This window comes from Theobroma umbraticum, unplaced genomic scaffold, assembly GCF_002168275.2.
Source record: "Theobroma umbraticum cultivar Fairchild unplaced genomic scaffold, ASM216827v3 scaffold_89.0, whole genome shotgun sequence".
Lineage (NCBI taxonomy): Eukaryota > Viridiplantae > Streptophyta > Magnoliopsida > Malvales > Malvaceae > Theobroma > Theobroma umbraticum.
Window position 1 is genome coordinate 1,584,241 of NW_018397271.1, and position 14,176 is coordinate 1,598,416.

Genomic DNA, 14,176 nt, shown 5'->3' on the forward strand with positions numbered 1-14,176 from the left:
TAAGGATAGAGACATTTATTATAAAGTTAAATACTTAAGCGCAAGACTTTGACGTTAAAGCTATTGGCATTTCACCAATTTGAACCAATAACAAAAAGGGAAAGCATTATTTTGGTCAAGAAAATGAATGCATATAGTCCATAAGATGATGGAGAGAATATAATAAGATAAAATAAAAATTGATAAAGTTATCTTATGTTTTGTGTATATAAGATCAGATGCTTCTTTAATACAAGAGAATGGAAGGGTTGGGTCAACGAATCAAATTGCAAGGATTATAAATCTTGCTGTTGAAGAAAATACAAAGACCAAAAGAGCCTGTATTTACTGCTTTGCCCTTGTATTGTTATGATAGTTTTCATTTTTTTTTTCAACCATCGAGAGAGAACACAGAAGAAAACAGGAAGAGGGGAGGGAGAGGCCGCTAGATTTAATTAAATATGAAATCATTAAATTTGATTCAATTATTTGATATTTATATATGATTTGAAAAGGATTAAATTCGATTACATTATAATGTAATTTTAAAAAAATCTTATGATCAATGATAATAATAAAAATCAATTATTAAGTAATAATAAAAATCTGATATTTGAATTTAAATCTAACATGATAAAAATCATATAACTTCTTATGATAGAAAACATCCTTTTGGCCGACTTCAGTAGGCTAGATTTATGCCAAGGGAGATTGGACGGATGGAGCATGGCGGCCAACGTCTCTCTCGTCCTTTCTCTAGGAATGGAAAATATATATATATATATATATGAAAGGTAAATAAGGGTAGAATGGTCATTGCGGATTCCTATCTCTGATGGTAGTTATCTCTAAATATGCTCAGTGTATTGTCCCTTTTGGTAATTTCTCGAATGAAAAGGCTGTGAAAGAAAAACATTGGCCACGCCCACGCGGCACGGCGAAGCCAAGACGTGGAAGGAAAGTCTTGGGACCCTTCCAGAGAGAAGCGACCATTTAAAATCCCATATTTAAAGACTAGAAAAAGCCAAGTCTTTGGTCTTCCTCCCTCAACTCGTTGAAAAACCTCTGAATTTGCATTGCAAAACCCCCCGGAAAACCAAAATCCAATGGCGGAAGCGCCGGCGGAACCCGTTATGGGCTCCGAACTGGAATCTCTGGCCATCCCACCTATGGATCCGTTGTTTCTCTCTACAGATCTAGGGTTTTCGCTCGACGACAACGATGATTTCCAAATCACCTTCGACGATTTCGACCAGTTCTGCTTTCCCTCCGATTCCGAACACTTGCTCATGCCCGATTCTTCCACCACACCCGATTCCGATGTGGAAAGGTACCTTAATTCTTCCTCCCCGGAGCTGGGTAGTTGCAACGGCCCCGATTCTTCGGGGAATTCTGACTCTCCTCTCTCTTCTTTAGGCTCCGGAAATTGTGCTTCGGCCGTTTCTGAAGCCATGAATGCTGCCTCTCCGGATTCTGAAAACATAGTCGATCAAAAGATTAGTGTTGAAGAAATGGGGAAAAGGCGAGTGTCTAAAAGAAAGAAAGACCACGAAGAAACAGATTCTAGCAAGTCTAGAAGATCATCGTTAACCACCAGTGTAAACAACTCTAACTCCAATTCTGATAATAATAATAATAATAATTCGAATGCGCCGAGCGAAGAGGAGGAGAAGAGGAGGGCGAGGCTCATGAGGAACAGAGAGAGTGCACAACTGTCAAGGCAGCGGAAGAAGCATTATGTGGAAGAGCTGGAGGATAAGGTTAGGGCTATGCATTCTACTATTGCTGATTTAAATAATAAGATAGCTTATTTTATGGCTGAAAATGCTACGTTGAGACAGCAGTTAAGTACTGCTGCTACTGGTGGCGGTGGAGGCGGAGGTGCTGGAATGTGCCCCCCACAGCCATTGCCTATGCCAATGTATCCACCGATGGCATACCCATGGGTGCCTTGTGTTCCGCCCTATGTGATGAAGCCGCCAGGGTCTCAGGTGCCATTGGTGCCTATTCCGAGGTTGAAACCACAGCAGCCATCAGTGCCGGCTTCCAAGGCTAGAAAGAATGAGAGCAAAACTAAGAAGGTTGCTAGCGTTAGTTTACTGGGTATGTTGTTTTTCATATTATTGTTTGGTGGGTTGGCCCCTATTTTGAACGTCAAATATGATAATACGTCTGTTGGGTCTGGTTTTGTTGGTGATGGGTTTTATGAAGTGCATCGCGGGAGAGTTTTGAGAGTTGATGGTCATTTGAATGGGTCTAACAATAGTAGGGATGTAGCATTTTCTTATGAGAAGTTTGACCATAGGAATAGAGTTCATGGTCGAGGATCAGAGTCTGGTGTTGAGCAGAAAGAGAGAGGGGCGCATAGTGTACCTGGATATATGAACAATGGTAGTGAGCCTCTCACTGCCTCCTTATATGTACCAAGAAATGATAAGCTTGTGAAAATTGATGGCAACTTGATAATTCATTCTGTTTTGGCCAGTGAGAAAGCCATGGCCTCTCATAAGGCTTCTCAAATAAAGAACAAGGAGACAGGTTTGGCGATCCCTAACAATTTCTCTCCTGCACTAGCAATTCCTGATGCCAGAGAGAATGGAGGAAAACGTTCTCGTGAATACAGAAACCCTGCAGAAAGACAGATGGCTCTTTCTTCAGGCAATGCTGATGCTTTGAAGGACCATTTCAGGTCAACTGTGGCTGATGGTAAGATGCAGCAGTGGTTCCGAGAAGGACTGGCAGGTAATTCTTTGCTATTACATTATCTAATTATGTACATAGGGTGCTTTTCTGGATGTGAATCTTCTATTATATGGGATAGCAATTTTTAACTTAGGTGTTGGTACTTGCTGGAAGCCAAATGAGGTGAAGAAATTTTCGCTTGGCCATTGTCCCAGTTTGGGAGTTAAAGTTAGGTAGCTTTACTCCAGTCAGTATGGGTTGGCAATGAGTAATATAGTTGTGGCACAGACAGGGTCCTGATAGATAATTGTTTTTGTAATGTGATCCTTTTCTTGGCTCTACCATTTGCTGTGAGTAGTGTACTGAGTAGAATTTTGTTTCTTTCCAGTTCAAATGGTCTAGGTTTTTATTGTGGTTAGTAAATGGTAGCAAACTTCCACCCCCACCGCCACCCCCACCCCCTTGAAAAGAAAAAGATAGGGGAAAAAAGTGGAAGAAATTAATGATAGTTGCTAGCTAATGTTCAATTATATTTTAATATTGTAGATTTAAATGTGAAGAGCAAATTAATGATGTTTCACAAGATTCAGAAAGTTACACTCAATTATGTACTGATAGCATTGGATTTAAAAGTTTAGTTCATCATGTCTCTGTTATATAGACATAAGTCTAATGTAGAAACTTTCATCTTCAAGTTAGATAACTAGATAACCATGCTTCTGACTTATATTTGTTAAAAACATATTAACAGGTCATTCAGAATATACTACTGACTATTTAAGCCTGTGAAATTTTTATCTTTTGTTGTCTTAAAATTGAAGTAAAATCTAATGCAGGAGATGAACGCTGTTCTCATTGTATCTGTCATGTACTAAAAGATTGCGTTTTTTTTGTCTTCCTTGTTGTAGGACCAATGCTAAGTTCTGGCATGTGCACAGAAGTATTCCAGTTTGATGTCTCTGCTGCCATTGTTCCTGCTTCCTCAGTTACCAATGTTTCTGCAGAACATCATCAGAATGGTACTCAGCATAACAAGGGAAGAAACAGAAGGATTCTCCATGGTCATCCTGTTCCCCTCTCTAGATCTGATGTGAACATAACTGAACAGCATGTTGGAAGAAATTCTCCAAAGGAAAATTTTAAAGGTAATAAAACTGCCTCTTCTATGGTAGTTTCTGTGCTTATTGATCCCAGAGAGGCTGGTGATGGGGACATCGATGACATGATTGTACCAAAGTCGCTTTCTCGGATCTTTGTTGTTGTCCTTGTGGATAGTGTCAAGTATGTTACATACTCCTGCATGCTGCCGCTGTCTGGTCTTCATCTGATGACTGCTTGAGGATAAAAGCTGGTTGCTGTTGTAAGAAACAAGCTCACAACTTCGGCGTCCAGTGTTTTTGTGTATATGATAGACTAATTATCAGCTAGGAACAAGCTTTTTAACATTTTAACCTCTCTGTGTACTTTGGATTGCATTCAATAGCCTTAACTTTTGCTGCACCCTGACAGCCTGCGGTACTAAACTACATATACTAATATATGCTTAGATTTAGAACCATACTATAATGCCATCCGTAATATATGCTCATATTTAATGCCATCCCTTCCTCTTTAGCACTTTTAATGGTGAGCCGTATCAGACTCTCCCTGTGATTTTTGTTATTCAATTTTTTGGATGTATAAAAAATGAAATGCTTTTATTTTTTATATTATAAATTTATTTTTCATAATTTTTTAAAAAATTTTCGCATTGGTATCCAACATCTATATTATAAAAAAAAATTAAAAATTTCAATTAAAATATGTTAAAGTCAAAGTTTCTGTCTTAGTTTTTCGTGAGTGGAAAAGTGAAATATTTTCCTTTAATAATCGAATAAAATTAAAAAAATTTTACGTAAAATATTATATTGAAAATTTAACATTTTTTTACTGTTTTGATAAGTTTTTGAAAATATTTTCTGTTATTTAAACTATTTTGAAGAACATATTTTTTTTCATAAAAATATAAATATTCATCAATTCAATAAGATATTTTATAATTTTTTTACATTAAAAATATAATAATATTTAATTTTTTTTATTAATTTATTTTTATCATATTGTTATACGATATTGGTTAGTTTGTTAAGAGAAGAAATCAAGAACCGGAAATTAAAAGAAATGAGAGATTTTCATGTGTGAAGAACATATTTTCTATCTTAAATAAAATTTTTTTAATTGATCTTAATTATTTTGGATTATATTAAAGATCATAATATCCTAGTAAAAATAATTATAATGATATATGATCCAAATAACTAATGATGCTGTGTCGGGAAAAAGAATAATAAATGAAGAGATGAAATTAAAGAGAAAAGATAATTATATTTTACTGCTTTGTGTGATTGATCTCGTAAGGAAAATCTTAATATTTTTCAAGTGCAATCAATTTCAAAATTTATGCGATTGATATCAAAGAGAAGAAAAGTTAGATGGAAAATGTTTTATATTCTTCTTGAGTGCAAGACATTTTACTTTTACGTTGGTAAAAATTTTTCTTATTCCAAAGAGAGGAAAAAGCTAAAAAGCTTTTTTGAAATAACATTTTAACATCTTTATAAATATTGGATCATATAAATCATAAATGTCATTGTGTTACTTGAACATTGTCAAGCATCTAAGAAGAGAAAATTTATGATATGACAAGATTTTATTTTAAGAATAAAAATAAGAGAAATTATAAGATAAAAATCCTTTTTACCACATCAAAGTGTGATACGTAATTAAAAGTTGTCACATGAGCTTGTATGTGTCAACATATTTCATTAATATAACATGCAATTATTATGAAGGAGAGGAGCTTTTAACCAATAATTTTTTTAATTAAAAATTTACAATTATTTAATCATAACAAAAAATTAGGTGAGATCCATCATTTATGAGTATGGATTTCATAAAATATTTTGGTAGATCTTAGACTAGGAGAGAATGTAAAACAACTATAATGTAGCCAAAGTAAACCATAATAATCTAAGACAATTAAATTATGAACTTATCAGTCCATGTGTTAGTCTCATGAGGCAAATTCCAATTTTATTTAATAAAAAATTATTTAATGAGTTCTTATGGACAAATTGTTAATATTAACTTGACATATAATATAATTTTAAGTTTGTAAGTCGAACTGGAGACAAGTTACAGGTTGATGAAATGTGACCTAATAGATTTGAATAACTTAATTAGGGTTGATAATCTCTTTCAAGTTGAATGATCTGCTTGAGTCCAACTAATTTTGAGTATTTTAAGATTTCACATGCTGAACATGAATGAGTTAATACAAAGTGACTCAAATACAAAATGATCCAAACTCAACTAGGATTGTTAAACCATTAAGTTCAAATCACTCTTCTTCCAAAATATATATAAAAAAAATTGATGTTTATCTCAATTTTAATGATTATTTTAACTGGTTAAATTTTAATTATCATTGTTAAAGTAATGACCCAAACTCTAAAAAGTTGGACCCAAAACAATTTACACCCTAAACAAATCGAACCTAAAAATCATGTTAAAATAATGACATCTTACATTAAATCTAAAATTATTTGATACTAGCTTTTAAAAAAAATTAAATTTAAATTTAAAAAATCATGCATCAATCAATGATTTAAATACTTAGACGTGATCCTATACTAGTTTACCCTTGAAAATGTCCAAACTCAAAATGACCCAATCCCAAAAATGATTGAAAGAGAAAAATCCTTAACAAAATTGTAAGGATATTAGTATTAAGTTTTTCATTAATTTAAAAGGTGCTATTCTATGCTTGTGCGGTGCCAACGTCACGAAGGAATGCGTTTTCATAAAATAAAAAAGGAAAGTACTACTCTATGGCTAACGTTGAAGGAAGTTACTGGTAGGTAAATTGGTGGCGTTAGGGCTATTAATCGCTAGTACTGGCGCATGAGGCACGATTTTCCTTATCGAGAAGGACCAAAGCAGATAAGAATATATCCATCACACCCTTAATTTCCTGTTTCCTCCCACAAAAACACAACAGCATGGCCTCTGCTGCACTAACTCTTCTATCTCCACTCTTCCCAAATTCTCTTAAACCTTCCCTCAAACTTAGAATCTCAGCAGTGCCAAGAAATGGAAGTTACACGTTAATGCAAGAAAACCTGAAACTCGATGAGCAATTAAGTCTGAGGAGAGAGATGTTGAAAGGACTGGCAATGTTGCCGCTGCTGGTGTTGGGAGAAGCTCCCGTTTCAGAAGCAAGAGAGGTGGAGGTGGGGTCTTATCTTCCTCCATCTCCCACGGACCCTTCTTTTGTTGTCTTCAAGGCTTCCCCCAAAGACACCCCAGCTCTACGCGCAGGTAATTGATATCAAGTTTCACCACTCTAGGTTTGTTGATTGTAATTGTAACTGTTGGTTTAATTTGTATGTGCTAATAATACTTGAAATCTAGTTACTTTGTCGCAGGAAATGTGCAGCCCTACCAGTTCCTCATCCCACCAAGTTGGAAACAAAGTCGCGTGGCCAACATATTATCAGGCAATTACTGCCAGCCCAAGTGTGCAGAGCCTTGGGTTGAAGTGAAATTTGAAGACGAGAAGCAGGGAAAAGTGCAAGTGGTGGCATCTCCTTTGATACGTCTAACCAACAAGCCAAATGCATCAATTGAAGAAATTGGGAGCCCCGAGAAAGTGATTGCCTCTCTTGGTCCTTTTGTCACTGGAAATTCCTATGATCCTGATGAACTCCTGGAAACATCTGTTGAAAAACGTGGAGACCAGACGGTAGGGACAAACAATCCATTTCTCTAGCCCTTCTTCTCATTGCTAGTATATATTACTAATTTCACTACTCTCTATACTTCAATGGCTGGTACAAGGGCGATGGAAGGAAGGGAATAAATTAATCTTTTCCTGCTCATCTTTAGTTAGGAAAAGATGAACAAAATGAGACTAAATTACACTGCGCTCTCTTAGGTTTGAAACTATACCGTTTTGATTCTTACAGTTTAAAATGCAATCTGTTGGTCATATAGTTTTCTGCGCTGTTTATTTCCACTCCTTTCCTTCCCTTGTCTTCCTAGTAGATGCAATGTCAATGTTTGAGCATGAGTCATTCAATTAAAATGAAGAAAGAACATGAGGCATTCAAGTTGAAAATTCGAATCAAACTACTGGGTTGATTTATTGAAAGCACAGGACCTCTTAGGAAGTCCTCTCGTATCTTTTTTTGTCACATTTGACTCATTAATTGGTATATAATCCTTGATATATAATCCCTGTCTAAAGATTACGGTTTGAATCTCTTCTACAATTAAGAAAAAATAAAAAATTCAAAATATCTAAAATAAGAATTTTGAGAGAGGATTTCAAAGAGCTACAGATGAGTTGAAATAGTATAGACAACGCTAAAGAGAGACAGATTCAACATAAAGGTAGCCAAATTTTATAGAGATATTACAAAAACAAATAGGCATAAATTAGGTTCAGGGATATTGTAATCATGGTTCCTTCATTCAAACTAATGCTTTATGCATGGAGATGGAAGGTTCAGGGTAATGCCCACTTCTGCTTTTGTTTCTTCTTGTTAAAACTCGTCTCCTCATTTTAAGCTTGGGGGGTTTTTGCAGTACTACAAGTATGTTCTTGAGACACCATTTGCTCTGACGGGTTCCCACAACCTTGCAAAGGCAACGGCAAAAGGAAGCACTGTTGTATTGTTTGTGGCTAGTGCAACTGATAAACAGTGGCCGACATCCCAGACAACTCTGAAAGCCATGCTTGATTCATTTGAAGTCTAGCTCTCTGTTAGATATGTAGAAAGCAAAACACATGTTAAAGTATCATTCTCTTCTTCTTCCTCTCTCAAATCATTCTGCTTATAGTTGATTCACATTTATCAAATTGCAAAGTGGTAGAGGATGAGACACACTGCTCTAAACCTCAATAAACTGAAACTTTTTTCACCCTGTGTAATGTATGACACATCTATACGGCTTTGTGGTTGATACAAGTTTCCAAGGGGAGGCTTCTTTTCGTTTGAAGAGAACATTCCAAGGGTTACAACTTTAACTTTGAATTTGAAGATCTCAGGCTTAAATTTTTTAAGTGGAAGGTGTGGAGAATTATCTCTTTATCGTGTCAACCACAAAGCAACAAATTTCTATATATATATATATAAAATTATTATTTTAATTAATGAAGAAAATAAAATAAATACAATAGCACTTTTTGACACAGGTGCTGATTAAAATTGTATAAAAGAAGGATTAATTCTGATAAAATATTATGACAGAACTTCAGAAAGTTTATAAACAGCAAATAGAGGAAAATTAAAAATAAATTACAAATTATCAAATGCTGAAATAATTAATCTAAGGTATCAAATTTATGACACCATTTCTAGTGGTCAAAGACATAACACAAGATATAAGTCTAGGAACGTCATTCATATCTATGTTAAAACCTTATAAGGTCAAACATCAAAAAATAACCACAAAAATATTAAAAATCAAAATAAGTTTTCCTTTTGTAGAAAAACTAAAAATCAGAAACATTAATTTATTAAAAAAACTCTCAATTCATGAAGAACAAATAAATTCTTTAATAAGTTATAGGCAAAACCAAATTAGCTACCTAAAAGAAGAAATTTCTTTTGAAAAAATTAACCAACAATTACAGATCAAAGAAAATATTCAAAAAATTGACAAAATTAAGGAAGAAATTGAAGAAACAATTTGTTCTGAAGTACCAAATGCTTTTTGGGAAAGAAAAAAGCATCAAGTATCATTACCATATACAAAAGTTTTCGATGAAAATCAAATTCCAACAAAAGCTAGAGCAATACAAATGAATCAGGAAATGGAAGATTTCTACAAAAAAGAAATACAAGATTTACTAAATAAAAAACTAATTAGAAAAAGTGCATCACCATGGAGTTATTCAGCTTTCTATGTAATAAAAAATGCAGAAATAGAAAGAGGTACACCCAGATTGGTAATAAACTATAAACCTTTAAACAAAGCATTAGAATGGATTAGATATCCGATTTCAATTAAAAAAGATTTACTACAAAAACTTTGTAACGCGAAATCTTTTCAAAATTTGACATGAAATCTGGATTTTGGTAAATACAGATTAAGGAAATGAAAGATACAAAACAACATTCACAGTCCCATTTGGTCAATATGAATGGAATGTAATGCCTTTTGATCTAAAAAATGCACCTTCAGAATTTCAAAGAATAATGAATGAAATATTCAATCCTTATTCTCAATTCACAATAGTTTATATAGATGATATTTTAGTATTCTCGGAAAACATAGATAAACACTTTAAACATCTCAGAATATTTACAAACATAATTAAGAGAAATGGTTTAGTAGTATCTAAATTCAAAATGAGTCTATTCCAAACCAAGATTAGATTTTTAGGACATTATATAACACAGGGAACCATTACCCCAATAGAAAGGTCAATAAAATTTGCTGCCAAATTCTCAGATAAAATAACTGAAAAAACTCAGTTACAAAGGTTCTTAGGTAGTCTCAATTACATAATTGATTTCTATTCAGGATTAAGCAAAATATGCAAACCATTATATCAAAGACTTGAGAAAAACCCAAAACCATGGACACAAATCCACACTGAAATAGTAAGAAAAATACAAAAACATGTTAAGAAACTTCCATGTCTACACCTAGCAAACCCAGATACATCCAAGATAGTGGAAACATATGCCTCAGAGTTAGGTTACGGTGGGATATTAAAACACGTTAAAAATAATAAGGAACAAATAGTTCAGTTTACTTCTAGGCACTGGACTACAGTACAACAAAATTACAGCACAATTAAAAAAAAATTTATCCATTGTTTTGTGTATTTCAAAATTTCAAAGTGATTTATTAATCAAAAATTTCTTTTAAGAATTGATTGCAAATCTGCAAAAGAAGTTTTGCAAAAGGATGTTCAAAATATTGCATCAAAACAAATTTTTGCCAGATGGCAAGCCATTTTAAGTATATTTGACTTTGATATTGAATATATCAAAGGAAAATCAAATTCTTTACCCAATTTCCTTACAAGAAAATTTTTACAGGGAGAAACATGCCTCTATCATCAAAATACAAAAACCTCCCATGACAAGATTTAGTCATCCTTTCCAATAGACAAAGAAAAACAACATTCAAATTTTGGTTACACAAAGTCTTATCCAGAGTCAATTCCAAATATTTCAAGAGCCCAAGAGAGGTCTCAATCCAAAATCTCAATCTTTGTAGGGAAAAATACCCCCTAAATTAAGAGACCAAAAGGATAAAGGAAAAGAAGTCAAAAGGGAAGACTATATATATATATATATATATATATAACATTCAGAATAAAAATTGTGATGGAAACACCAAATTCGAATACAATAATATGGAATTGCATGATAAAGTGTAAGCTATTTTTGATGAGTAGAGAATATTCAAAATATTTCAATCGTTATAATTCATAATAAATGAGTTGTATAAAAATCAAAAGTGTAAGGCCAAATTTTGCACATTGATTTTGGGATAAATAAAAGGGATAATTTGGATTTAAAAATAAAAATAAAATAAGAAATATTTTTGAGATAAGCTTTAAAAGTGATAAGTGAATCTGGTTAGATTTTTTACTTATTTCATTTTTACTCATGTTTTATATTTTATTTTTGATTTATCTTAATAATCATCTCCAAAATGATAAAATAACTGATTTTTTGTTATAAATATTTTTGTAAATATCCATTTATACTATTTATATCTAGATTTGGATATAAATTAGATTGGATGAAGATTAGGATTTAATCCATCTATATAATCTCTTAGTATTGTCTTCATTTTGCAAATTCAATCTAGATAAGAGATTCTTAACCTATAAATAGGCCCTTTCACTTCATTTGTAAATATACTTGAATAAAATCTTTTTACTCTCTCTAAAAACTTTCTTTATGTCTAAGTATTCTTTTATATTTTTCTATATTTGTTCTCTTAATATTTATTTCATAACACATTATCAGCGCGATCTTCTAATCTCTCAAGTTTTGAAATTATTTTTCATCATCTCCAATCTTTAAAAGGGTTTCAGTAGTTGGTCTTTAATTTCTAGTTGTAACAAATCAGGTAAGTGACTTGATATCTCTTTAATATTTTCATTCCCTAAAAATCAACTTTAATATGAATTTTACTATCATATACTATATATTATATTTTATCCATTGACTGGAAAGTGAAATTGCTAATATATAGTTACTAATGAAAAATCATGAATGTTCATTCCTAAAAGTGAATGTGACAAACAAACCACTAATAAAAAAATTATGAATCTATCCATTCTTTGAAGTGAATGCGATATTATTTGATAATTATGGTCATGGTCATGAATCTATCTATTCCTTGAAGTGAATGCAAAATCATTTAATAATTATGATGTCGTAATAATTTCTACTATCCCTATTTTAATTCTAAGAATAATTTTACCATCAGAAGTGGATGGATAATTTTACCATCAAAATCTAGGAATGATTTTACCACCAGAAATGGAATGATAATTTTACCACTAGAAGTGGATGGATACCTTAACTTACTAACTCACTAGAAGTGGATAACCTATCAAGAAGTTGATGCACACTTGTAACCCACTAAAAGTGGATGATTACTTTTAACCCACCAGACGTTAATAAAATTATGAAAAGACAAAATTGAAAAGAATAAAAAAAATATAGAAAATGTATTATCATTAATGTGGCATGAAAGACCATTAGTAACATACCTGTTGTATGTTTTGAATTTTATAAAGCATCACTAAAAACTTTGTGATGATTTTATTCATGGCCAAGTTGATATAGTCCATCAAGATGTTTGTCCACCTTGAAAGAGGAATTGATTATATGATTGGTAATGGAAATATCCATTATTGATTTTCTTATCCTGAAAAAGAAATTGATTATTTGATTGAAATGGAAATACCCGAGAATGAACTTAATAGTAATTAGTATATTTTACTATAACTATATTATGAAGATGTTTTAATATGTTCTTATTATATTCAAATGATATGTTCTTATTATTTGTTTAATTATGTATTTAATGTTCTTTCATAGTAACTTGTAAATTTCTTATTGTATATATCTTATTTTATTGAAGAAAAATACGAATATTTATATTGTTGGATCCAAGATCTATGATGAAAATATATGTCTAGCAGATATTGCTATAACGCATACTATATTTAAAGACAAGAAATATTTTTTTCACTTAACAATGGAAACAACCAATGTCAATACAATATCTAGTAGTACAAGATTAATTGAAGACTCTGGAAGAGCTAATATTTTACTACCTTAAGGAATAAAGTTTATAATAGAGGATGTATTATTTTCTATTAAGTCTCAAAGAAGTTTATTAAATTTTAAAGATATTCATTTGAATAGATATCATATTGAGACAATGAATGAAAAAAAATTATTTCTCGCCTTGCTCTCTTGATTAAACTACATAAATATTAAAATAATTGAAACTGATAGTAAATTAGAAATTTATTAATGATTTTAATGTTTGGCATGATCGGTTAGACTATCCTAGATCAATAATGATGTGAAAAATTATTAAAAATTAATATGATCATTCATTGAAAAACCAGAAGATGTTTCAACCTATTGAAATACTCATGTGCTACTTGCTCTCAAGTTAAATAAATTATAAGATTATTACTAGCTAAAGTTGGGACTGAATTGCTTACATTTTTTAAACATATTCAGGGTTACATGTGGATTCATACACCACCATGTGAAACATTTAGATATTTTATGGTTTTAATCGATGCATCAACTAAATGGTCAATATGTACTTATTATCAACTTACAATTTGACATTTGTAAGATTAATTGCTCGAATCATTGGTTTGGAAGCACATTTTTCTAATTATGTAATCAAGAAAATTTGTCTTGACAATGCAGGTAGATTTACATAATAAGTCTTTAATACTGCATATTAGTTAGAAATACTGTTGAAGAATTTATTGCTTATGTTCATGCACAAAATGGTCTAATAGAATCATTTATTAAGTACTTCCAACTAATTTCAATGCCATTACATATGAAATTTAAACTCTTAATTTCTCTTTAGGGGCATGCCATTTTGGATGCAGCATTTGTATGCATCAGACCAAACGAGTTATTATAACTTCTCCGTTATATGATTAATTTATGGTCAGGAATCAAATATTTCTCATATAAGAATTTTTTGGTGTGTAGTATATGTTTCAATTGCTCCACCACAATGCACAAAGATGAGTCCTTAAAGAAAGTTAGAAATATATGTTGGATACGATCTCTATTTGTAATTAAATATTTAAAATTATTAATAGAAGATTTATTCATGGTAAAGTTTGTCGATTGTAGTTTTGATGAAACAATATTTCCAACATTAAAATGAGAAAATAAGCAACTAAAAAAAGGAAATTTCTTAGAATGAATTATCATTATCTAGTTTTGAT

The 14,176-nt window shown here is 31.9% G+C and overlaps 2 protein-coding genes across 2 annotated transcripts; both read left to right on the plus strand.

The window, feature by feature from the left end:
• The first annotated feature begins 921 nt into the window (after window positions 1-921).
• Window positions 922-4,368, plus strand: BZIP17 (Basic-leucine zipper (bZIP) transcription factor family protein). Its single transcript, XM_021441763.2, has 2 exons — window positions 922-2,721; window positions 3,570-4,368. Exons 1-2 carry the CDS (start codon window positions 1,086-1,088, stop codon window positions 3,998-4,000), a joined length of 2,067 nt encoding a protein of 688 aa, XP_021297438.1. The 5' UTR covers window positions 922-1,085; the 3' UTR covers window positions 4,001-4,368.
• A 2,262-nt stretch (window positions 4,369-6,630) lies between these two features.
• On the plus strand, window positions 6,631-8,741 carry PPD6 (thylakoid lumenal protein (Mog1/PsbP/DUF1795-like photosystem II reaction center PsbP family protein)). The gene is made up of 3 exons (XM_021441766.2): window positions 6,631-7,020; window positions 7,128-7,444; window positions 8,290-8,741. The coding sequence occupies exons 1-3, from the start codon at window positions 6,702-6,704 to the stop codon at window positions 8,458-8,460; spliced, it is 807 nt and encodes a 268-aa protein (XP_021297441.1). The 5' UTR covers window positions 6,631-6,701; the 3' UTR covers window positions 8,461-8,741.
• The last annotated feature ends 5,435 nt before the right edge of the window (window positions 8,742-14,176 follow it).